General features: G+C 31.6%; 1 protein-coding gene across 10 annotated transcripts; it reads left to right on the forward strand.

Moving 5' to 3' along the window:
• The first annotated feature begins 130 nt into the window (after window positions 1-130).
• LOC143072568 (uncharacterized) lies at window positions 131-27,733 on the forward strand. 10 transcript variants are annotated; one of them, XM_076247565.1, is made up of 9 exons: window positions 131-496; window positions 15,577-15,723; window positions 16,504-16,566; window positions 18,796-18,828; window positions 22,608-22,748; window positions 23,171-23,324; window positions 24,903-25,183; window positions 25,797-25,982; window positions 26,805-27,733. In XM_076247565.1, the coding sequence occupies exons 2-9, from the start codon at window positions 15,628-15,630 to the stop codon at window positions 26,898-26,900; spliced, it is 1,050 nt and encodes a 349-aa protein (XP_076103680.1). In that variant the 5' UTR covers window positions 131-496; window positions 15,577-15,627; the 3' UTR covers window positions 26,901-27,733. The 10 variants fall into 10 exon arrangements, with proteins under 10 accessions (XP_076103680.1, XP_076103686.1, XP_076103685.1 ...); XM_076247570.1 differs by lacking the exon at window positions 16,504-16,566 and adding an exon at window positions 17,617-17,661 and having other exon boundaries at window positions 132-496; XM_076247569.1 differs by lacking the exon at window positions 131-496 and adding an exon at window positions 3,847-3,950.

The raw sequence follows: 27,733 nt of genomic DNA on the forward strand, positions 1-27,733 counted from the left end.
TTTGTTTAACTGTTGTTAATTTCGGATCGATCAATCAATTGTGAAAGTAAACAAATAAATTTAATCAAATCGTATTTCAGACAGGTAAAAAATAGCGCACCCCGTGACATACCCGTTCAAAAGATTTCAAAACGTTTGCATTTATTCCATTGTAGTAAAAAAATCTATAGAACACGTTAAATAGTTTCCGTAAGTGAGAGTATTTTGACTGCTCGCTTCACACGACTGAATCACTATGAGTAAACAACATACGATAGTACTGTCAATGTATTGATATCTCCGTTGCGAAGGAAAGCAATATACAACATTTTCATATATCACACTTCAACTGGCGCACCGATTTCTGTCCTAACAGCTTTCTAAATCTAATTATCTCAAGTTATAATTGATGTGAAATTCATACACAAAAATTAAAAGAATTAAAGATTAGAGACGGAATAATCTACACCTAAACATAGGTATTTAAAGATCAAGGGATTTATGCATAAAAATAAAGGTAAGTCAAGTTTGAACTTATATATTAAAACATTATTTTTTATGAAATATTCAAAACACACATGTTACATTTCAAAATCTGATTTTTTTTTTATCATAAGAACATAACTGTTTCCTCAAGATTGTCAAGTTTTGAAATAGATGTTTGCTAAATTCTGTAAATGTATGAAAATGTTTACATATCCCTATGGATAATTAAAAAAAGAATCAATTTAAAAAGTCAAAATATGATAGATATACAGGTAAATTCTAATATTAGTTTTCCTTTAAAATAAACATGAATTTCAAACAAAAATTTAATGTTCCGGAAACATGAGAAGTGTTTTGTTTTTGTCAGGGTGTCATAATAATAACACAATCTTTTTGTGTCATCAGAAAGAGAACTATATATATATATATATTCCTTTTGTGTAAGTTTCTCCAACTACTCAGTGTAACTTTGTTCTAATTATGCGAATTTTTGCATGAAGGGAAAAAGTTTCAAATAAAAACAAAACTTTTGGCAGTGGTTTAATTTCTCATTTTTGCAGGACAAACAAATTTGAGTAAATGACAATTCTTTATATCTTTGTGAAACTTTGTGAAACAAACAAGTGAGGTCTTGATACATTTTCTAGAAACAAATTGATCCCTGACAATACACTTAAATGTCGGCAAATCTTCAATATCTTTAGATTATTTGTACATTTCTTTCTACTTAAGGGTCTTATATATTGGCTTCAAAGTATGAATACGACAGTTGTTTATGTGCTTTGTGGTCTTTGGTTATCGTTTTTCTATAGCATACTTTATCAGAATGTGTCATAAGGTTAAGTCTCGTCGATTTAATAAATTTGTAAATATCTCAGTATCTCTGTATGTGTTTGTTTCTTTTCTTAATTCGAGGCTAAGTTTTGCATGTTTCTAATTCAACTTGTGACCTTCTTGCAAAATTATATCTCGTTTAGACAAATAATCGGACGATAAAATTCAGGAAATGTCTAATATTTACATCTTTAAAACCGTTTCTATAAACTATAAACTTAATTATTAGTACATTTTATATATGACATCCAATTATTCTCTATTCTTTACATTTTATCCATTTTTCCAAATTTGTTTTTCCATTCTTTTATCTACTTTTAACACTTAATCCGTAATCTATAAACTCCATGCATCAAGAACCTCGATCATATATAAAAGATACATGCATCTAACATACATTAATGTAATGATGTAAAAGATATTTTTACCCGGACGCCTCCGGGTGCGAGAATTTCTCGTTGCATTGAAGACCTGTTGGTGACCTTCTGCTGTTGTCTACTCTATGGTCGGGTTGTTGTCTCTTTGGCACATTCCCCATTTCCATTCTCAATTTTATTTTCAATTAAAAAACACCGAGAGTAGTATTCTATTAAATGTTGGAATTGAACTGTAAATCATTTTCATTTTGAATTTATGTCTTTTTTCTTTTAAAGTAGAGTAATGCATGTAATGTCAGAGTTGTTAAATTCACCTCTACATTACAATTCTATAACATGTATGTGTTAATCCACAAACAATTAGTTCTTCAAAGAGTTGTTGCCAATAATATCCATACCAAACACGTTTAATTTAAATTTTACAGCTATCATATCGCTGACTTTTTCATTAAAGTGGGACTACATGTATCAAATAACCATCAACCTAACTCAAATCAGCACGTAATTACCACCTGCAAACTTTGATCTCTACCTGACAAAATTTAATCAAATAATTTCTGAGACAAGTGCACAATGCATCCACACAACTTTGTACAGTTATTTTGTTGATTTATGTATGCCTTCAACCCCATTGGGATATAAATGTGCATTTATTCAATCAACTTAATATAAAGCTAAAATACGAGATTGTGTCATTCCATTTTAAGAATAATGTTTGCTTTGCCTTTTTGCGTTATATGAGGGATTTTCGTCATGCAATTTTGTGTTAAAGAGAATTTTGAATACCAGTATTACTTATTATAACTTTTACTTATACATTTTGTCATAAGTTTCTGTTGTTTTTCTTTTTGATATATATCGTGTCTACTTCTAGAACGATGGTTAATTTTTACAAATTGTAACTTGGATGGAGACTTGTGTCATTAGCACTCATACCACATCTTGTATCATCTATATCCTGAATTATACACATAGCAACCTTCAACATGACAATTTTTAACCAGTATTTTAAGTTTCTGGTCCAGAAGTCCCCTACTCATACAAATAAGAACTGTAGTTTTCAAAAATAAAACTTAACTAGGCTGAAACTACTAAATACATTAACCCCCGAAAGAGTGATGCATGTTCATTCACAAGCAGATAAGGATTTTTTGACTCAGAAAAAGTTTCATTCAAGTGAATTCATTTGAAGGGTTTATGTCTCATGGTTTCTAGATGTGAGCTGATGAATTGATGGTGTGACACCTGTAGTTCCGGTGACAAAAAAGGACAAGTTTCCCTTTAATAGATTTCGTAGTCCCACTTTCTAATTCTTCTTCTCATCTTCATTCTAAATTTCACAGTATCAAGATTGGTTTGTGAAGGTTCCAGAAATATTGGTGTTTTCGAACATATTACTAAATCGTATATTTTTTTTTATAATTATAACCAATCCGAACCATAATTAGTCCTATTATATATAAGGGACGATGGTATTATATACAGGTGCAGATCCAGGATGTCCCTCACATAACGAAAATCATGTAATAAAGATAAAACTACTGCCAATTTTCGATATTCCAATTCTCCGGCAGGACCACTCTCTCTTAAAAATCAAATCCCGGATCCACGCTTGCAAAACATAGATTATGACAACAATTTTCCACATTCAAAAAATGTGTCGCTTCATGCTTGTCGTAATATTTAAGTAGATTATAAATGAAAACTTTGTCCTTTGTTACTTTATTTGCCAATAATTGGATCAAAATAAGTTGGATAATAGACATAATTGTTTACATTTTATCTGAACTACGATTATTACCATCATGGGGTAGCTTAACTACCCAAGTCAGGCCAGATTATATTACTGATAAAGTACCAAAATTTAAATACAAAATTAGATATAAAATGTTTTCTTTGACAGGTCTCACTGTGTCTCTCTACAAAGAAAATTAAAATCGAATTTTGATTTATATATTAAACCATAAAGAGAGGCTTCAGTTTAAACAAGACTTGTAAAGTAGAAAATATACCACCGTTAATTTTCTTATTAGTGCAGGCTATGCGTGTTTATTTTTACACTTAAGCTATGTTTTTGGCATTTGTATTTGTATCAAAAGCCGTATTTTAGTCTGAAGTCTAGATACAGTATGCCTATCTTTCGTGGGAACCTTGCTTGACAATCAAACAGAATATCATTATCAAAGAGCTACAATTTTGTATCAGTATTGGGTTGTCAAGACCTTGTCTCAATATCATCAGGACTCACTGATTTTACGAACTTTTCCGCTCTCGGTAAGTTACAGATAATAATAAAATGCATTTTCGAAGATCCTCGAAGATCGCTTTCAGAAAAGCATTTTCTCAATTGTTTGTGTTTGGTTTATTAAGTCTCCCAAGTTTGGAGTTTATTGTTTTTGCTCAGTTCTTATTATTTTTCTCCTTCTTCTTCTTCTTCTTCTTCTTCTTTCTTTTCTTCTTCTTCTTCTTCTTCTTCTTCTTCTTCTTCTTCTTCTTCTTCTTCTTCTTCTTCTTCTTCTTCTTCTTCTTCTTCTTCTTCTTCTTCTTCTTCTTCTTCTTCCGCCGCTTTAAAAAATGAACTTGTCCGCAGCGTTTCTCCAAAACCGCTTGTCAGATTGACTTAGGATTTCATAAAATGGTAGACTAATATATCTAGGTGAGCCATCAATCTTTCGTTTGTGCATTGGGGTCTATTAAGGGGTGTTTTGGGGGGTAGAAAGCAGGGAGGGTTTTACTATAGAACCCTATGGGATTTTATTTTCAAAATTTTTTAAATGAATATAACTTGAAAACTATAAGTGATAGATGCATGCAGTCTTCAGAAATGATTATAGGACAATAAAATAAATCACATGAAATATAGGGGGATGCCCTGGGGGGTCACCCCCACCCCCTTCAATTTGAGAATGTGCTATTATCTTGTAAACGGTCCAGATCCCCACCCCTAAACCATATATATTCTTGTAGGGGACAATAAAACAAATCAAATGAAATAAAAGGGAAGTCCCTAGGGGGTCGACCCACCCCCTCTTGTTAGAAAACTTGTAAACGGTCCAGATCCCCACCCCTAAACCATATATATTCTTGTAGGGGACAATAAAACAAATCAAATGAAATAAAAGGGAAGTCCCTAGGGGGTCACCCCACCCCCTCTTGTTTGAAAATTTGTAAACGGTCCAGATCCCCACCCCTAAACCATATATATTCTTGTATGGGACAATGAAACAAATCACATGTAATTAGATGGAAGTTCCTGGGGGTCACCCCACCCCGTTCAATTTGAGAATGTCCTATTATCTTGTAAACAGTCCAGATCCCCACCCCTAAACCATATAATGTTGTAGGGGACAATAAAACAAATCAAATGAAATAAATGGGAAGTCCCTAGGGGGTCACCCACCCCCTCTTGTTTGAAAACTTGTAAACGGTCCAGATCCCCACACCTAAACCATATATATTCTTGTAGGGGACAATAAAACAAATCAAATGAAATAAAAGGGAAGTCCCTAGGGGGTCACCCCAACCCCTCTTGTTTGAAAACGGTCCAGATCCCCACCCCTAAACCATATATATTCTTGTATGGGACAATAAAACGAATCACATCAAATTAGATGGAAGTTCCTGGGGGTCACCCCACCCCGTTCAATTTGAGTATGTACTATTATCTTGTAAACGGTCCAGATCCCCACCCCTAAACCATATATTTTCTTGTAGGGGACAATAAAACAAATCAAATGAAATGTAGGTAAAGTCCCTGGGGGTCACCACCACCCCCTCCTGTTTGGAAACTTGTAAATGGTGGAGATCCCTACTCGTAAGCCATATATATTCTTGTATGGGACAAGAAATCAAATCAAATGAACATGGGACCATATGAATGGGGAGTTATCGGAGCTTTGTTTGGGAGACTTCGTAACAGCATCCTGTTACAATTACTTCTTGTTAAATTTTGTTTTTTTAATTTTTGAAATAGAAATAGGACATGACTATCTTTTCGAAATGGTTGGCAGTGGAACAGGGGTTGCCTTCCATAGAATCATGATTCGTATCTATTAAGCATAACAACCTTGTCGAAAGTTCTACAAACCCTTATTGATATAATTATTCATATTAATCTTGTTTATACTTTCGGAAGATCACTTTTTTATTATGACTTTCGAAAGAGCACTTTGTTTATACTTTCGGAAGCTTTGTTTATACGTTCGAAAGCACACTTTGTTTATACTTTAGGAAGTTTATACTTTCGGAAGCTCACTTTGTTTATACATTCGGAAGCTCACTGTGTTAATACGTTCGGTAGTTCACTTTGTTTATACTTATGAGAGCTCAAATTATCGTTGACAATTTTTATCTGATACCGAAATAATGTACAACTTTTTGGTAAAGGTTGGTATTTGAACAGTACTTGAATCGTGAATATAATCTAAATTGTACTTCAAATATGATTTATTAAGGCGTGGTGTGCAATTTGTAAAATATAATAAATGTTTGTATTAACTACCGTTGTGTTTGTTGAATTTGGCTCCATTGGGAAAAAATCATTTCATTCTAATTTTCAAAACCGATTTCACCTTCATTTATTTCAATTCAACTCTTATTTATGTAGATTTACGTCATATCAATACTCCTTCAAAATTCAAATTCATTTACATATTATAAAATGAGCAAATGATTTATACCAAAGAATTTTTAAACTAGTACTTAAATACAAAAGACAAATTGTAAACAAGAAAGGCAAAAAAAAAAAAAAAAAGGCAATCAGATTATGATCATCAGTACGCGCATTAAACATTTATTAAAAGTTATTATAATTCATTGGTTTACATTTAAAAACCAGATTAGAACAAATCATGCAGTATTTTTTCAACTTTTAAACCATAAATTTTTAACAATTTTATTGTCAATATACAAAGTATGCAGAGCCAAAACTTGTTATTTTAGTTTGATTAATTCTTTTTGCTAAACGTACAGTGGCAAATATTTCATGCATGTTCAGGACAAATTATGTTTAGTACATTGCTTTTTTTGTTTGTGATTTTCACTAGTATCCCGGCCAATATTAAACATGAGAATAATTATAATATACTTTGTTCTTGTTTTAAATAGTAGTATTGCATGAGAAAAAATTATTAATAAAATATGTTTACAAATAGGATTACTGTACATTCGAAACTGACTTACATTTATGTTTTCAATAACACGGTTGCTATATCTTATCACCCAAGCCCCTTAACAAACAGAGCTCTTTTGAACAAAGGATTTATGTAAAGTGGCCTATGATTTCTGATATTCTAATAAAAGTTTTAATATTTACACAAGTAATGAAATTCCACTAGAAATCCCAATGAAAACATCTATCGATTTCCAGCTATTCCATTAATCAATTTACAACGGTATTTCAACAGCTTTAAATACATTGCAACTAAAACAAATTTTAAAATATGCCTTTGTAAATTTTAAAACGGAACAGATTATAATATTTGGAATTATATTAGATCACTTAAAGTGAGAGTATTATGTTAATGACTTAAATTATCCTAAAACCTCTAAAAAGTACTTTGTTTTGAAAAAATAACAAAAGTTTAATAAAACAGAATCAATTCTCATACTGCAACAAAGTTAAGGTCATATTTGCTTATAGAGAAACCATTTAATCAACGAGTTAAAATATTCATTGAAATATCACAAACATAAATTGGGTATCGATTGGTTATTTGTATGCGTCCTTTCCATTCATGCTATGTTCTCAACTGTGATCCCATACAACTGAACATGACAATTATTAAAAATACTTTGAATATCCCATAATAGTAGTGACAGATAAAAAATGAATGTTTCTTCGTTTCTATTTATTAAAGTATAAATTAATGTGCTATCTGCATTTAAATCTTAACACTATTGAACTTTCACGTTTAACTGAAAAGAACTGAAGTGTTATCAAGTTTTAACATTTAACTTAAGATCTGAATGTATAATGTTAAGTTTGTGTGTACAATTTGTGTACAATTTGTCTTGGATTAATACAACATCTATCACAGTTTTTGACATATTGAAAGAGGAATACTTTCTATGGCGACATTTTTCTGTTAACTTAGAGGTATTGTAGATTTTGTGTATGTATGTCCTATTATTTCAACGAAGAGTTACTAAATAATATGCTACATATATAAGGCTTAAACAAAAATACTGAATATTGCAACGTTGACTTTGTCAACATTTATAAAACGTGTATATGTGTAGTTGTATACTTTTACATTGTCATACTCTGTAACAGCTGTGGTTACTTTTGTTGTCCTTAGCTTGAGATTTTGGAAACATGGTCATCCTAGGAGTACTAAGTACAGGAAATGACAGATGTATACTTTCAAGGGGTTGGGTCTCTATGCAAGTTTTTTTTTAGGTATATGCACACAATGTAGATATTCAAATTTTTTCCAGGGATATGACACTGTTGTTATGTAAAATCCGAATTTGAATTTAGTATTCTTATGCTTTAAAGATAACAGTTCTTCCAAAATGCAAAATAAACATTACAAAAATCCCCATTTATCTTAAACATAAATCAGGAAGGATGAAAGGCATTGCTTTAAAGAAATATTTGTTTAAAGGGCAGATTATGATACAAGAAAATTGGTAAATCATCAAAAATGAGGAAAACAAAATGACCTAAACACAAGGACCTATCCATCTGGAAAATCTTAAACTTGAGAACTTTAAACAGGCAATGCAGATAACACTTGAAACTAGCAGAATATGTTTATAACATTTACTTTGACAACTAAACGTACAGCTTCTGAGTTTGACTGTCCCTTGGTATCTTTCGTCCCTCTTTTCTGACGAGGACAGCTGTAATCAATAACCGTTCCACTGTGTTTAGAGCTATTGTCTTAGGTTTTTTTTTCGTTTAATAACTGTTACTGTTGTTGACATATAAACTAAATTCTTATTTTATTAAGATCAATGTACTAAAAGCTTTCGGCCTTTCTATACAAAGAGCTATCCAGCTTTCTATACTCGACACTAAATCCTTCATAAATCCTTCCTGGTTTTGTGTAGTGAAAGCTTTCAAGCTTACTATACTGAGTAACTGTCCTGTTTTATGTATAGTTTAAACTAACCTGCATCATATCCTCAGAAACGCCCGACTTACTTTGCTAAGATGTAACTGGTTTCGCTGTACCGAAAAAATACCTGGCTTCACTGAAGTACTGGATTTTTGTGTTTCATAAAAATCTTTGTTGCACTTTTATTTGTTGTAATTACAAATTACTCGACCTTCAGCAGTTTTCCGAGTATCCTTGTGAATTATCCAGCTTCCTGTACTAGGAGCTATCCTGCGTCCTGCACTTAAACTAACAGTTTTAAAATGCTCTAAAAGCCGATATCCTCTTTTATGAGCGGTGACCTACGTACCGACTTCTTAAATTCGTACCTAGTTTCCTGTACAGGTTGCCGCTTTGTACTGATAACTGCCTTAGGTCCTGAACTAATTGTTTTCAAGAGCTTCCTATCTCTCGTACTGAGACCTATACGCGGATTCTACTTATTAAAGCTAGGCCTACATTGGTTACTCTCCTTCTTTTGTTTGATATATTTGTGAATAATGATATTTGCTTACATAGCTTATATATATCAATATAGCTTACAGGACGTCGAATACAATACATTCACAGTTTCTGTGTATTTGCGATTTATTACAAATGTTTCAATACTGTGACAAAAAAAAAATATGAAGAAAATATTTCACTAACAAGTACGAACCAAAATTAAATATTATACAAAAACAAAATAAAATTCAAAAACACAATAACGTTATTTTCAATTTAATTTTAATTACCTTCATTGTTCTATTGCACGACGTTCAGTATCAATTGATTACGTCATGCACTGAAGTAACTACTGACAACAATGAAACTGGAAGGAGAACATTTTTGATAAGGTTGGGTGTTTAGTCTTTTAAAAGTAAGTATTCCGTTTGGGTGCCATGTGCTGTGCTTTTTTCCAATTTAGGCTATAAAAACCTTTATATTATTTTCTTTATATGAGGATATGTAAGTTTTCATATTTGATATACTTAGTATGTTATTTTAACATTTTTTGTAGAATTGAAAGTTAATGAAGCGAGCATCTCAGTTTATTATAGAACCTTTAAATGTATTTGGGTGTGAAAACAGAAGTCTTTTTCATTCTAATTTGTTTAAATGTTGTGGAAATTGTTTCCTTCCATGCTTTTTGTTTATGAAAGTTATCAATGATATTCAACAATTAAAAAAGTTTAATATTGAAGTGCTATTTCATACTTAAGAATTGAATGCTTCTTTTTGTAAATTTATTGGGGTGTAAAAGCGTTGACCGAAGTACACGAAGCGCTTCATTCTAAAAATGTACGCACGGTCAACACTTTTACAACCCTATAAAGTTACAAAAAGAAGCATTCAATACTTACACTTACATTTTTTAGATATGATTATGAAAACACGAATTTTATATATTTTATTATTTAATTCTCCTGTGCACTTTATTGTTGGAGCACGTGTTATCATGAATGAAAAGTTTTATTGAGCAATGCAACTGCTTACGGAATAACACGTGATGTGCAGTTAGCCAATCAGAATAAAATATTATAATGAAACATACATCTAATGTAATTATTAGTAAATGCAAAAGAAATCTGATGTTCAGTACTTGTCGTTTGTTTGTGTGCTTCATAAGTGTTTCTCGTTTCTCGTTTTTTTATATATAGATTTGACCGTTGATTTTTCCGTTTGAATGGTTTTACACTAGTATTTTTTGGGGCACTTTATAACTTGCTGTTCGGTGTTACCCAAGGCTCTGTCTCGAAGACAGTACATTAAACTGTAATGGTATACTTTACTGATAAATTGTGACTTTGATAAAGAGTTGTCTCATTGGCACCCATACCACATTTTCCTATATATATATTCTCATGCATAGAACATGAAGACTTGAATTTTGATGAGTTATGATTTGACAGCGTAAAATTATAAGAACATCTTTAGACTACCGATTCAGGTTTTGTCTTTTACTTTGGACCAAGCTTAAAGTAGCTTCACATATTATTTTGGCCTTTGATTAACATTTCATATTCTGACATTTGGGACTTAAATTCATTGTGTTTTATTATTTGTTTTATATTTTGGTTTCTATTTATATTTCTTATCCATAACTTTAATGAACATGTTTTATGTTTTAATTTGAAATTCTTAGTTTTGGACATTCAGTGACATGTTTAAATTTGTTATCTATTAATTCCCAGTTAACTTATTCATACGTGTGTGTTCTTACTTGTCATAATCAGATTATCATTTTACATTTATTCTTCAAAATTCTAAAAATAGTATTATACTCTTTGACAGAAAACAATATCAATCAGATTAATTGTTATTTGTTATTATGTTTATTATTCAGCAGATTCAAATTTGAATAAATAAAATTGAAAATGAAAATGAGTAATGCGTCAAAGAGACAACGTTTATAATGTTCGAGCATTAGATTGGACTCAGGTTTTTACACTGAACACAGTCCGTCCGAAAAAAAAATCCATGCTGAATTATTAAACTATTCATCGCGAGTTCCAGAGTCTCGAGTAGTTTGCACCAGAGTTTCATATGAAGAGTTTCTGGCAACCGACTCAGTCAGTCACCCAGCCTGTCATTACCATTCATAGTATGCATGTGTTGTGTGACCAGGCCCACCACACAGTTTCAGTAAAAAAAAAACATTCAGTCAGGCTCAAGTTACACAATTTCTACAATTCACAACTTTTTCCCATTGACACTATATTAAATCGTTAATGTGATACTAGTATATTGTGAATAATACCAAAACAATCACAGTAGTTGTCGTTTGTTGATGTGGTTCATAGGTGTTTCTCGTTTTTCGTTTTTATATAGATTTAACCGTTGGTTTCCCGTTTGAATGGTTTTACATCAGTTATTGTGGGGCCATTTATAGCATGCTATTCGGTGTGAGCCAAGGCTCCGTGTTGGAAGACTGTTATTAACAGTTCTCTAGAACTTTATATTTTCAAGCTATAAGACAAAAAATTTAAAAAAAAAATGTAAAATTCGTCATTTAAGCTCAACATCTACAAGACGGTATATGATAGTTTTGATATAAATATCAACATTCTTTAAATTTTAGCTCTGATCAGATTTTCTCTTTTTATCGGTTGTCAATACAAGAGAAAACCTCGTATTTTATTCCTGTGCTTTATTTTAAGCCATGTCAACAATGTTGGTTGGCACCCAGGTTCATCAGACTTATTTTAATTCAGACAAGATACCTCAATGACAACTGTGATAAATTCTGGTTCAGTAGTTTAAGATGAGAATATTTTTGTCAAAGTGAACAGACGACAACGACGAACGAATGACGCCAAGTGACGAAATAGCTCGACAGGTCAGGTGAGCTATATAAAAAAGAACAGGAATACAAACTTAAAGAAACCCATCACTCATAACTGTAAAAAAAATGGTTCTCTCTGTAAGCATTCATACTTGAATATAGTTTTTTAAAATTCTACGTCAAACACATACAAACAAATAGCATTAAGTTTTTAGTATTACTGAGGGCCCTCATGGGGTTTTTGATTATGTGATTACTTGGCCGTTTTTTTAATGATTATTTGATTATTAAGCCAAATATTTCATGATTATTTGATTACCTAGGACTGTATTTTTAGTTTATGATTATTTGATTACTAAAGATAAGCAAATATTTAATGATTATTTGATTATATTGGCAAAAAAATGGTGATTATGTGATTACTAGGACCCCCCATGAGGGGCCTCATTACTAGGAATCTTATTAAGTTAAAGACCTGCAATAATCACAGATATTCTGTGTTAAGTTGTCATGGTCCTAATGAACGACTACAATTGATACAAAAACCCGATATAAACTGCATCACACAGAATTATATGTTAGGGATAATAAAATCAATGGTATTATTACCATGGTACCCAATAAACAAATGCTTTTCTTAACACTTGTTTTATGATGCATCAAGAAAAAAAAGTAGATTAATTAAAGTGTGCCGTTGATCGTTTTTTGATAATGAATTTTGCTGGCATGTATTAAAAGGGATATAAAACAAACTTTTGTGAAGAAACCTTGAACTATAAACTATATACACTGAATGCTCACATACGTTTCCTTTATGTTTAACGAAGTTTGAAGCCGCCTCCCAACATTAAACCATTTCTCTTTTATGTAAGTAATGTTTAACTTGAATATTAATTATAAACATTAACGAAAAACCTTATTCTGATATAAAATTATAAAACAAACTTATTATAAAAAGAGTATAAAACCATGCTCATATAATATATATGTCGATTGTCTATGGGTTATTCTCACTGTTGAAGGTCGCCTATTATTGCTCATATCCATTAAGTTTCAATTTACTTTAAACACAATAAAATTTTCGGCTTTTTAAACGTATGCAGTTTGTTTTAAAAATCACTATCGTCTTGAATATGCATGAAATATTTGCCACTGAACGTTAAGCAATTAACAATCAATCAATCAATCTCACTTCCGTTGACACTTTACGGCATCCAATACTGGTCTTAGTTACACAATAAATTGTTTCCCCTTTTCAATTCAGCCTGTTGCTGTTATCAATTTTGAATGTAGTAAGGATAGCTATATTAGCAAACACCTCGATTTAAATGCACCTCTTCCTTGGAACTTCCGAAGGCTAAATAACAAGAAAACTACACTCATTATCTGTATTCACAAAATTATGATAGTTCTTTTAAGTTCGGAAAATAACGAATATTTAATTTATATCTTTTATCAGTATACAACAAACTATTATCTTCATTCCGACATTCGGCTGGTGAACTTTAAAAAAAACAAGATCGAAATAAACTTTTTGTAGCTTCAGGTAAAGCACGATTTTCACTAATCGTGGATTCTTTGGTCTTTTTTTTTTTATCTAAAATATGAAACCATGTCGTCATGGTGAAATTAACATTTTATTCATTTTCAACCGGATATTTAATTAAACATAAAGACGAAATTAATTGTACAAACGCGAGACTTGAATTCCTTTCATCGGGATAATAACAAACATCAATATTCATCACTTGTTTGGATATCTCTTTTCTTTATCAATCATCGTAATACCTTTGAGGTCTACAGTCAACATTAAATAGAATAGAGCTTGTAGGCAATAGCAAAAAAACGTCAATATTGTATAATCGTTTTCTAAAACGATATTCTTTTAATAAAAAGATAATATTGCTGAAATTAATTAGGCAGAAAATATTGTGACATTGATAGAAAATAGCATGGATGGTATAGATCACACATTTTTACGCGAAAACCAATTAGGTAATATTAGGGTAATGCTTAAGTACCATATAAAGTATTCTTAAATGTTTAACGGAATATTGAAAATTAATATTTAAAGGACAAGGTACGATAAGGCCTGTTTTTGGCCCCCCTATTTTCTCATTTTTCAAATTCTGTTTTTGAAAGCTACTTATTATGTTAAAATATTCCTAAATGCTTGAAGTTTGTTAGGATGAACTTCAAAACCACTAATTATAGCAACTGGGTGAGCTGAGGGGGTAAACTTTCTGTTATTATTCAAATATTGTAATTATTATTCACTTTTCAGGTATTTTGTACAACATTTTTTTAGTTTTTAAGTGCCTGCGCCAACGTGACCCAGGACTGTTTTTATTCCAATGTCATTAGCACTGTTTTTGCTGTCAAAATCGACATAATTTTCTCTGGGTCACGTAGGCGCACTCTATTAAATTTTAAGAAACAATGACCAAAAATCGTTATTTTTCCTTTTTTTGCGTTTTTGGTGCCCTTTACCCCTAACCTCACTCATTTTGTGAAATTAATTGTTTTGAAGTTCAGCCAAACAAACTTCAAACCTACGGGAATGTTTTAACGTGATAAGTAGCTTTCCAATTTGAAAAATGAGAAAATGGGGGGCCAAAAACTGGCCTTATCGTACCTTGTCCTTTTTCTAGAAGGCAAACAAATATGCTTTTTGCAACGGTGTCATAATAATCCACCACCACAAAGGCAAAACGATTTTCGGTGCCATGGTTGTTAATACTTCTTTGTTGACATGATTAATAACTGATATGGTCATATTTCTAAATAAACTGCTAACAAAACTTTGAGATGTCTAACAGCTAAAGGATTGTTTCCCTAGGAATAACTTCTCATATGCTGAATTTTGCAAAAACTTTCGTTATTTTGGGGTTCTTAATCTCCACCAACTTCGTACTTCATTTGTTTTTTTGTTATTTTAATTTCGTTATTCGAGGAACAGTAATGAGTCTTTTTCAGACGTAACGTGTTTGTAAAATATAAGCCTGGTAATGAATATTTTGTGAACCAAATAAAACAATTCTGATACTTCTGAGAAAGCATCGAGATTTAGATGCTATTTGAGACAAAAAAAAAAGTATTTATTTGAAATAAAAGATAACGATAATTACTGTTTGTTGATCTCAAACAGTAGTCCTCTTAAGTTGGATAACAATCAGTCTAGCTCCGTTCGGCGTTTGTGTGATACCTGTATAGCTTTTTTTCTCTATCTCGTGGGGTTTGTATTTAAAATGAATTCAGGACTTATGCATATTGGTTAACTACTCAGGTCTTCTATTATATGCACTTTCATAGTTTCAATCAGAAATCTATTTCCTATTTTTTTTTATGTAGACAGCTCTAGATTTAAAATTCAGTGGCGGATAATGAGGGTCTTATGCAACGCAACACCAAAATACATGTAAAAAGTTATTTTGAACAATATTTCATTTCTTTACTTTGACTTCCACATCTTCATTTCTTTTTTCCCGAATGGATGATGCATTGTTGAACATTTAATACTTTAATTTTGCAGAACTATGGTCCCATAAGAACTGTTTGTAGTAGTGTGTAAATCAACAAAACCATGGGATGTGGTGATTCTAAATCTTCATCTGGGCAAACTCCAAGAGGAGGACAACCGCAACAACAACAACAACGAGCACCTAATAAGTTTGATAGGGTGAGTTTTCCCCCACAGTAGTATTTTGTTAAATGTAGAGTGTTCAGTATTGTAAGTAAATGCTTGGATGGTCCCCAAAGTTTATATTGTTTACTATCACTGGGTCGGTAGGTTAAAAAAAGGGGGGGGGGTATGGGGGTATATTTAATTAACACTTTTATCATTGAGTCTATAGGTGAGATATTGTGTTCTTTTTTATCCGATTTAATCGTTGATGGCTAGAAATGAGATAGGCCGAGCGACGGATATTAACACACATACTTTTTATTTGGTGGTATTTGGGGAGGGACACAGTATTAATTTAACGCTACGTATCAATCTTAAGCTAGTCAATATAATCACAATATCGAATCAAGCTATTCAGAGATTCTATATGAAAAGATTAAGCTACGACGTATAGGCCATAGAGTATACAAATTGAAACAATTATCATTCTGCTTTGATGTATTCTGTTTCAATGAAAATGAAAGAAAGACATTAAAAAAAACAATAATTGACTCATTAAAAATCTTTTTAGTCTTTTAAAAATTAATAAGGTTATTAACAAGAAACTATTTCAGCTTTTTGATCTTTTGAAAAATTAATATGGTGTTACAAAAAAGAAATTATAACACCGAATGTATTGAATTTTCTCCACACTACAGAGAGTAAGTCGAAAAGTATTGATCCACCCACCCCTAGATTTCCTGTATGGAGACAAATTGTATAATATAATGTAAAATTAAACGATATTTTTCATTTTAAATAAAATTTATGCATACAAACTCTTCACATCAAAAGGAAAACGACGAAGAAAATATGAGTACAACAGAAGGACAAACGGAGAACAAGAACATAACTCAGGTTATAAATTAGTTTATCGTAGGTGAGGTTAACGGGTCTCCGTAGATTTAGAGACCAAGGATTTTAGCAGCATTTTCTCATATAAGAATCCTTTGTTAGACTACTGACCGACCTTAAATATTGGTGCAGTGGTTTTGTGCATTATTATTTTGTTATCATTATTTGGCTTAGATCATTTTACTAGATTATTAATTTGATTTTGATTGAATTCTTGATATGATTTAATTGTTAAATGAGTAGTGCAGTTTCCAGTGGGATACAATATTTGCGTAACGCAAGCTCCTGAAGCTTATATTTCAGACGGTAAAAGGCCTGGATGCTTCATACCCTTTATACATAGTCCTGATGTTGTGGAGTTTTCGTCTAGTCTTGAAATCATTTTCATGGCTTAGCGATTGCTAGAGTAGTATGATAACTATATTTGCTAAATTTGATCTTTTTAAGGTCTTCGTTTTCATCAGACATAGTTCACCTGACCTTGACATTACTTTAGGTTTTCGGGGTCAAGTCTATATCTAGGGTAACATGTTTGGGTATAAGCATTTATCATCTATATTTGGTGAATGAAACGATTATCAGTCTTAGATGGTTCATCTAATTTTGACGGCATTTTCTTGGTTCGCTTGTCCGATTGTTCCCCTTTTTATTGTTTTTTTTTATCAATGTCAAATTTTCATTGTCAGGTCCGTCTTGAGATTCTAATAATGTATAGTTCAACACTTCCATCTGACCTGACTTCATTTACATAGATCGAAGATAGTTTTCATTTCATGGGATTCTTATAGAACACACGTTAACTTTTTAAGTATAAATTCAATCATAATCAGTAAAGCAGGGGAGACATGCAATCAAGTGCTGTTAATAATAGTTTCTGTGTCATTATTTTACTCGACCTCTTATCCATATTTGCATTTATGTAAACGAGAATGAAATTTAACGCGATTCGTGATTATGTGTGCAAGACCAAATGTAAAAACATAATAGATGATTATAGAATTTAGTAAACATGTGTATTGGTAGTGCTTTAACATAGTTATCGTATTAAATCAGCTTTCAGAAATAGACAGTCAGTCAACTAAAACTCAGAACAGTACGGTAAGATCCTGATCATCATTATGCATAACCCAAATCTTAGCTTTCCTTGTATAGATATATTTGGTTTATCGAGTATCAACGTTAACTAGTCTATATATATATAGTTCGTTGACTTTTTTCGTTGAAGACATTCACTGAGAAATAATGCTTTTAACATGTTTATTGCATACTTTTCGGTTAATATTTATTTATCCATTTAACACAATAATTCATAACAATTTTAAAAGTACATTAAAATAGACGGATTTTCACATATATGCAATTATTAGAACACAGAAAAATGACACAGATTTGTGGCATACCATTTTTTTTAATTAAAAAATCAAATGAAATAGCTTTTCAATTCTTTTTGTTTATTTATCGACAATTTTTGCTATAAAAAAAAAGTTTACTCTGTGATATATGAACAATCCAATACTAGTATAGCCCCATTTAAATAAATACCAAAGGACCAGAGTCTCGATGAACCAAATAAAAATATGTGTATACATATACAAAATGTAATATGGGTATACATATACCAATTGACAATATATGAATCCTTTCCCCCAATTGATTACCTTTCCATGCATGCTTATTTATGTTCTCTGCTTTTAACCAAGGTGTAGCGGTTCAAACGACTACAAATGTAGATATAATTTATATTTGCCTTTAAGTTCAATATGTACCTTTTTAATGTATGTAATTCAGTTACATTATAAATGAGAAATTTCATAGTTGCAAATTGTATAATAATTTCATATATGATAAGTAAGAACACTCTTACTTGTGCAAATGACCTCTTACTATCATCTCTGTAGAAGCTGTATCTTATGGAAAACTAACACATAGTCCACAATGCCTCTTTTCCACAGTAAAAACATATCTGCACGTGCATGTTACAAGCAACTTTTGGTGTACATTTTTATTACCTCTTACTATCTCTGTAAAACTTGTGTAATATGATAAGTTTATACAAAGTCCACAATGCCTCTTTTCCAGAGTAAACATATCTGCACGTGCATGTTACAAGAAAACTTCTGGTGTACATTTTATCATTTGCATGGGCATAAGCACATGCTACATTGTTTCTAATAACTGTATAATTAACTGTAATATGTAAGTCAATTGTTATACTTTTGTTTATGTCAACAGGCCCTTTACGGGGGACGAGCTGCTGCTAAATGGGTAAAAACTTGTTTGAGAAAAAATCTTCTTTGTGTGTGTGTGTGGTTTCGGTCGTACAAATAAATTATACATGTTTAGCAACTATAACATAATTCTATTTACTAATGAGATATGTGTTCTCTTTATAAATATATATATATGTTACAGGCATTTTCTAAATTTAGGCATTTTGTAAAATGACTGAATTTTCAGGCAATTTAGAAAATGCCTAACCTTGACAGGCATTATACAAAATGACTAAAAATACCTAGTCATTTTGTAAAATGACTGAAATTTTGAAGCAAAATTCCACAAATTGCCTGTTGAGTTTCAGGCAATTTGTAGAAGGAGGATATCATTGAGATGCGTATGGCAAAAGTTGACAAAAGCACAATATCTTGCAAAGAAAATAACTAATAGTTCGGTAGAACTTAGTTTTCTCCAAAAACCAGATCGGAATTTTTTCTATGCCTTATGATATGTTCTTTTTAGTGAAACTACGTGTTAAGTACGTACATGTACTCCCTCTGTATTTATGATACCAACAGTGAATTTATGATTATTTTGTCAAAATGGCAAACAGACAAATTATTCTGTCAATAGAACAACATTTACAATCGCATGTTTAGAAAATGTAGTTTCAAAACAGTAAAGTGAAACATTTGAAGTAAAGAAAAGTTTGTTTTTAATTGACGGATTGCTGTTTATTTTAATACAAGATACTCTAATGATGATTGTGGCCAAGTTTGGTTAAATTTAACCTAGTAGTTCCATATGATATCATTCTTGTAAAAGTTAACAGACGAAGACGGAAGACAGCCGCCCAGATGAGAATAGCTCATTTGACTCATTTGGCTAGGATAGCTAAAAATCGACGAAGAAAAGAAAAATAACAGTGCATTGACAGGAGAAGCGTTTCAAGAAAAAGAGGGATCACCCTTCATTGGCAGATCTGTTTGAGTCCGTCTAAAGCTATAGGTCAAAAGATGCGGATAATATAGTTTTGATTTTTTGGGAACATATGAAAAAGAAGATATGCATTGGTGACGTGTGTGCTTATTGCAAAACCTTATGTTGCCTAACGTTAAGGGTTATATCAGTAGAGGTAATGAAAGAATTAAAAGTGTGATGATCCTGATTTTTCCTAATGTGGTCGGAGTGCTGAATCAGATTTTACGCCAAACAATGTATTTGCCTAAAACAGATGAAATATTGTGTACAGTTCTGTCGTGCAAAATTTTTGAGAAATAAACAAAAATGTCAAGTTCTGTGCTTGTGTGAATTGTAGTCAACTGTGTTGACTTGAGTTATCAATGCGATATGCTCATAATTATAAATTAACTGTTAGCAAAACTTTCAATTTTTGAAAAAACTAAGGCTTTTCTACCTCAGGAATAGATTACCTTAGCTGTGTTTTGCAAAACTTTAAGGAATGTTTGTTCCTCAATGTTCTTCAACTTCGTACTTTATTTGTCTTTCAAATTTTTATATTCGAGCGTCATTGATGAGTCTTTTGTAGACCAAACGCGCGTCTGGCGTAAATATAAAATTTTGGTCCTGGTATCTATGATGAGTTTATTTGTAATAATTCAGAAAAATGTATTCTGGATTATTTTTTATAAAAGCTCTTCTTTTTTAATTCAGTAATTATCATAAATAAAACAGCTCTGGTGTTCAAAGCTTCCGGAGCACCTGAGATCACCCCTAGTGTTTGGTGGGGTTCGTGTTGTTTATTCTTTAGTTTTCTATGTTGTGTCATGTGTACTATTGTTTTTCTGTTTGTCTTTTTCATTTTTAGCCATGGCGTTGTCAGTTTGTTTTAGATTTATGAGTTTTACTGTCCCTTTGGTATCTTTCGTCCCTCTTTCAATTGTTTTTCTGAAGTTTTTATTCGATAAAATAATTTCAGGCATTTTGTAAAATGCCTTTCAATTTTTCCAGGCATTTTGTAAAATGCCTAGAAAATTTAGTCATTATGTATAATGACTGAATCTTGCAGGCATTATAGAAAATGCCTAAAGTTTTCAGGCATTTTACAAAATGCCTAAATTTAGAAAATGCCTTTAACATATATATATAATACTGTGTATGGTGGCAAGTGTCGGATATGTAAAACGTGTTTTTTTTTCTTTTATAATACGTGTAGGGTTTTCTTAGAAAAAAAAGCCATAGTCTTCTCAAAGTTTCTCAAAATCAGTTACTTTAGAAAAAAAAGAAGAAGATAGAATCTAGATCAGTTTGTTGTAGACACAAGACAAACATATACATTTCTAAGTTAAAAAGTAAATATGGTATTATGGTTGCCAATGACACATTCTCCATCAGAAACCAAATGCCATAGAAGTTTTAAAAAAGCTACATGTATTACAGTTATTGGTCAACAGTTACTAGTAAATTTATACATTTAGAAGATATTATAAATTGGTAAGTTTGTACTTCTCGGACAAATGTGACAATAATTGGTTTTGGCTTTGCATTTTAGTCCAATTTGGTCACATATTATAGATCGCCCAATGTCCATTCTTCCTTGGCTTATCAATATTTAGATTTAAAATTTTCTAATGCAGGCAAGAACTATACAAATCCTTGATGCAGGTAAATTCAGATAAGAAATTCATACATTAAATTTAATAACTGTTATTTTCCTTAACATTTTTATGACAAAAAAATAAATTTTACCTTCTTATGTAATAAAATATAATTTTGGGATGTAAACAATGATGAAGGTAACACAAACTTTGGAAAGTGGTCAAAGTAGCACATGGATTATCCATTCACCATTATATAAGGGTCTGGATTGGTGGTCCCTAAAATATTTATTCTTTATTTTTGTACACCATTTTCCTCTATTCTTTACCCGTGTATACTTGGGCATTATATAGATCGATTGCATTATTACAACATGCAACGTTTTCTTACTTAATTCGCGTATTCCCGATATTTTGGTGCCGTGACCAGAATGTCAGGAATAAATCTCTATCCTTAATATTCAAGCATCCCATTATAATATATCCTTTATTATTACAAACCCTTTATTCTGAACCTTTACTCCATTATTCTCTATTTTGTAAACCCTACAAACATCCTCGTATATTGGCTCACTTTTATTTGAATATAGCGAACGTTTTGGTATATTCACTAACATACATCTTGATATTAAATACTAAAATTGGCATTTCCTTTATACTGTCTTACTGGAGACTTTTTAACATATAGAAGAAAAAAGAAAATAATAAGTCGCAATCTTACACATTCATATAGTTAAGCAGTTATAACCATTTATTTGAATACCTTCATAGTTATATCAGTATGACTAGGTTTTTAACCAATATAGATTGTAGCATCTATATCATAAAAGAGTATAATATGGTAAATGGATATAATCGTTGCCTAATATTGGTTTAGGTATATTACGAGCATTGACTCAAGATCGGTATACTGTAAGCAAAGAGGGAACAGTAATGCGTTTTGTAAGCGAAACGGGGATACTGGTATCTGATCATATTATTGGTATATTTTAATCATATCGAGCATAGTAAAGATGAATTTGTTTTCCTTTCAATTCAATGAGCTTTGTGTACGTTATTGTAGAGTTTTCACATACCATATTATATTTTGTAATTTTTCATAATTCATATATGCATAGTCAAGATATCAATTAGATATTGTGATAGGATGTCATGTATAATCATGATGCTAATATGTATTTTTGAAATGACTGGATATTTTCAGTCAAACGACTACATGATATGTTGTTATAATAAATAATACAATATTTAATTTTATATATACATTTACAGAAAAGAGCTGTAGCGGAGAAAAATGCGTCCGTCAAAGGTAGCCAAAACTCTACATCTGAGAAAGACGCTAGAAACAGAAATGCTAAGAAAGGGAAAAGAAACCAGGCTGTAAAGGAACCAGTCAACGAAAAGGGATACAAGGTATATATCATCTCGTTAAATATGCAACAATTTTGTTGTTTTCTCTCGTTGGTAATGTTAAAAGATAGTTTTGGTGAATTGTTTGCATTGAAAAAACAAGTGAATAGAGAATATAAAAACTCTTGAACATATTTACTTACTTTAGTATTCCAATATAAGTCTCACCCCATTGTTGTTTGATTAAATTTAATGTTGTCGAAACAAACGTCTGTCGTGTTATTTGCAAGTATGATATGTTTGAAGTGTTCTTTACTTTAAAGGTTGTTGAATACAAGCAATCGTATCTAAGTGATCTCGCATCGCTCTCGTTCAACATACTAGAAAACGGAAGCGATGCGGGATTGGTTTTTAATTGGATTAGAATACTAGTCTCCAGATATGGTATTCCTGATTACTTTCACGATTGGTTTTCTTTATTTCAGAAAAGAATACGTGAAAATCTCCGACAAGCGGCAACAGGCTCAGATATTGAAGAAATCGAACACGCCATTGAATTGTTTGAGAAAAATAAACTAGAAGATAATGGTGATTTAGAGGATGCACAAGAACGATTAGAATTCTTATACTTGCGGAAAGGTAAATTGAATATCAAATAGACATCTTAGAAATGTACTTTATAAAGTGTGAAAGATTTTTGTTGCCGTTTAGTCATTCGTGTACACTCCTTCAAAAGTAAAAAGGAAATAGCCAAGAAGCTTCGTACTTATAAGAATGTATATATTTAGGGGTTGATAGGCGTTGTATATTTTTCTAATATTTTTGCGTTTGTTCTCTACACAAATTCGTGTTTTTCACGACTACCGGTAGAGTGGATATGCCTAAAATATATAATATCTACATACGTCATGATTTGCCAAAATGAATATTCCTTGGTAACTAACCTCTTCAAGTCAGAACGATTCACATTTATTGTATACTTTATCCTCAACCTATTACTGAGTATACAAAGGGTTTTGTAATCCCTATTGTTATTGAACTTTATTAACACTCTAGACAATTTACACTGTAACAAGAGGCAAACAAATGATACAAATATTAAAACACATATTTTGGTTATCGTGTTTCAACAAATTGATGTTGTCTTCGTTCGCGATTGGGATTGAAAGACAATGATTTTTTGCTATCATTTACTCTAAACTCTGATCTTTGGTCCCTATTGCATCGATCGTACAGATGACCAATAAAAGGGTATGGTATCTGTTTTTTAAACCAAAAATTGTCTTTCCAAAATTATCGACGGATGTGATCCGACTTTTTTTTTTTAAATATAAAAGGTCAAGACAGTACGATAGAAAAGGTAGATGTTTTTGTGGGTTTTTTTGTCTTCATGCCTGCATTGGTATGTCTGTCAAGACCATATACAGAAACATATAACACGCTTGTATATATCTATATGTCTCCTTTGTACAGCATTATACTGCTTTAGTTGCCTTTGAAGTATTTTAGATTCGTAACGAGGAAGGAATTTTTCATAGTTCTAAAACATAAATATAGATTTGCATATTTAGCTTAACAGATTTATAAATTATGTAAGCGACTAACGACAGTTTCTTTTGATAATTTACTTTGTTCTTATTTAATCTGAAAAAATACAATGTGTGAAATTGAATAGATTGCATTTACCGGTAAAAAATCAAATTGTCGCAGATATAAAATACAAAATGGAACGCGTAATATGATTCTATTCTTTAGAAATAACTTACTTTGTAAAAATAGTAAAATGTGGTATGATTGCCAATAAAACTCTCAACGAGAGACCGAAATTACGTAAAAGTTGGCAACTACTATATGTCACCGTACGGCCTTCAGCAATCAGCAAAACCAATACCGCATATCAAAATATTAAGGCCCCGAAATGACATCAGCTTTTTTACTAAGCACTTATAAGAAAATAACGAAAAATGCTCCCCCATATTTGGATTCTGCAATATTGAGATATAAAAAAGAAGATGTGGTATGATTGCCAATGAGACAACTCTTTACAAGAGACCACAATGACAGAAATTAACAACTATAGGTCGCCTTTCGGCCTTCAACAATGAGCATAGCCCATATATACAGCATAGTTTAATCATTATTTTGAATAGTTTTATACCGGTGAGTAAATATTTGAGAAATTTTAATTTTATTATATTTTTTTTTTTCATTTTACAGAAATAAGAGACGCTATATTAAGAAGACATCCGGGAATTTTAGATAAAGCTATTGCAAATGTGCAGTCATCACAGTATCGTTCAGAACTAATGCATTATTTAGAAAATGCGAAGGCATTAAAGCTGCATTTAACAGAACTGAACCGTTTTAGTCATGATATTTTGAAAATGCAACAAGAAACAATATCAGAACTGCGTAGTTACATAAACCCACCTGCAGGGGTCAAAGAGGTCATGAAGAGCACATATTTGATTATTGGATATGAGGAGTCTAAATTAAAGGTAAATAATTGATGCTGATTAATCAGTCCAACATCCAGGATTCAAGTATACTGTGTCAAGGTTTATGGGGACAGTATAAAAACATATTGACTTAGGGGGTTTCAGGGAGGGGATATTTATCTTAGTATATTTGGATTGTATTTTAGCCTACTATATTTGAGACTGGCTATAGCTTTTGTTGATAGATCGAGGTGAGCGACACAGGCTCTCTCTCTTTTCCTTCGTTATTATATACTTGGTAATAATAAGTTTTTCATATATGTTTTTGAAACATTTCTTCATAAGTGAAAATGGTGTAACAAATGACTAAACATGTGGTTCGTTTATTGTAGCCAAGTTTCCAGTGCTTTAGCACCAAATACGACTTATCTCTCGATCTTTGATTGTAGTTCGTAACATGACGAGTGTAACAAGTGAAACAGTATCTTTTGTTAAATGGAGGGGTTGGGATTTTAAAATAAAATTGGATAAAGTGTTGAATGTTTTGTCCAGATAAATAGACTTTTCGGACAACAAAGCTCCTTAACTCTTAGTTAATTTTATTTTCAGAATATACGAATTTTGAATTGGTTGTTTGGTTGCATTTTTTGGTATACAATTTTTTTTTTTGCAGGAATGGGCTGATATACAAATTCTTCTAGGACGTCACGGAAGAGAAAAACTTCTTAGAGAGGTAGAAAAAGCAGACACTGTCAACTTAGATGAACATACATGCAAACGAGTAGAACAATTACAAAAAGATTTTACTATCGACGATATCAGGAGTGTGAGTAATGGTGCTGCAACCTTCTATTTATGGGTAAGTGTTAATTATGAAGGAAACAAATTCTACCTTGTGAAAGCATAATAAGTTTGTACTCCTTGTGTGATAAAGACGATGCAGCTTTGTTTTAAAAGTGTGAATTGTAATTGTTAGCTTATTCACATTGATAATTTCAGGAATATTCGTTAGTTGTATTTTGTTTTTATCACGATGAGTACGCGTTTTTAAAAGTTTTACGATATCAACGAAACGGTCGGAAGATACTTTGTCGCTTTGTGCGTGAGCATAGGAAATTGTATTGCAATGAGTGAAAACGTTAGTTAGGGTTTGGCAACTCTTATATATTCTGCTGCAAGCCAACTCTCAATTATTAATATATTATCAATCAAACATATGGTAATGTGAACCTAAAAATTAAAGTAATCACCATTGTATTGAATATTGTATGGGTAAGTTAATTGGTGCAACTGTTTCGCCGGTAATTGTTCAAATGTATATTAGCTTATCGTCGATATTGCTTGAGCCTACTTAAAGATAAGAACAATAGAATCTGTAGAAAGACTACACCACTTTCATATGCAATTTGTTCATGATATCGCCAAACAGAGGTAACTGTTAACGATTAATATGAAAGAATATCGTTTAAATGGTCCATCGGGGGATTATTTGAACTGCCAGGACGTATAACTAACATACGTCCTTGATCAAAGCAAGTGTCAAGATAAATAAAAACTATATATGTGTATGTGCATGGTCCAGATACTTTGAACTGATGTTTTATATCACCAATCCTACGGTAGGAGCGGCATGCGAAAATTCGGTTTACAGTTCTCACAACTTCATCAATGTTAATTTCAGAATCAAAATATGTCAAGAAAATACAGTAAAGACAAACAAAGATCTGCAGGTTCCAATCCACCTCCAGCAGCCAACAGAAAGAAGAATAAAGGATAGATTAAGACATTTTATATATATTTATACTCATTTTGTCATTTGTATTTATATCATTATTTAAACTATTGCCAAGAAACTATAGATAGACGCCAAAACATATCTGTCTCATGTATTTGCAAGGTTCTTTTCTGCAAGGAAAAATTGATGTTCTTTTGCCAATTTCGATTGTTTTCGTATCAAAGGGATATAATCGTTGGATACCAAGGATGTGATTGAGTTTACGTTCCCTGAATCGAGTTGTGGTCCTTGTTTTAAAGTAATTTAAAACACATGATTCGTTTCGGAAGTTTAGGCAAAAAAAAATCGAAAGTTGTATGTCATTAAGAAGAGAGGTATATATAAATAGATGAGAGGTTGTGGGCCAATTTTATTTCTATATAAAGAACTTAATTAGTTCTCAACAGAACCGTCACCTTTTTGTCACATCTACGCATGTCTGGGGTCATTGAAATAAATGTTAGGGTATCGTAGCTAGGAAAGTAACTAATAATATAATAATAGTTTATTTATTTAGCTTGTCTTTATTTGTGCCATTAATTGCAGTTCGAAGCTAGAGTGCCTGTAAAATACTTCTTATTCACATACTTATTATTTTATATTTGTAAGCGCGAACTATAGGGCAATAAGATCAAGAAAGAAAATCACTCGACTCGCACATGGAAAAGGTAGCACATGTTCTTTAGTTGAAACATAGACGCATTTTACACCCAATTTCTGTGTAAACAAAAATGTGATTTGTTAGTCTTTTTCATGTTATCTATGTTACGAAACTGAAATAATTAAAATCTGTGATATTTTGTGTATTTAAAACAAAAATAAAAATTTGCATCTTG

Source organism: Mytilus galloprovincialis, chromosome 4 (assembly GCF_965363235.1).
Source record: "Mytilus galloprovincialis chromosome 4, xbMytGall1.hap1.1, whole genome shotgun sequence".
Taxonomy (NCBI): Eukaryota; Metazoa; Mollusca; class Bivalvia; order Mytilida; family Mytilidae; genus Mytilus; species Mytilus galloprovincialis.

Bases quoted from the DNA above. Each gene is read 5' to 3' on its own strand.
- LOC143072568 (XM_076247565.1), top strand. From the start codon at position 15,628: ATGGGATGTGGTGATTCTAAATCTTCATCTGGGCAAACTCCAAGAGGA. The intron at 22,749-23,170 runs GTATATATCATC...TCTTTATTTCAG, and splicing joins TCAACGAAAAGGGATACAAG to AAAAGAATACGTGAAAATCT. The intron at 25,983-26,804 runs GTAAGTGTTAAT...TGTTAATTTCAG, and splicing joins CTGCAACCTTCTATTTATGG to AATCAAAATATGTCAAGAAA.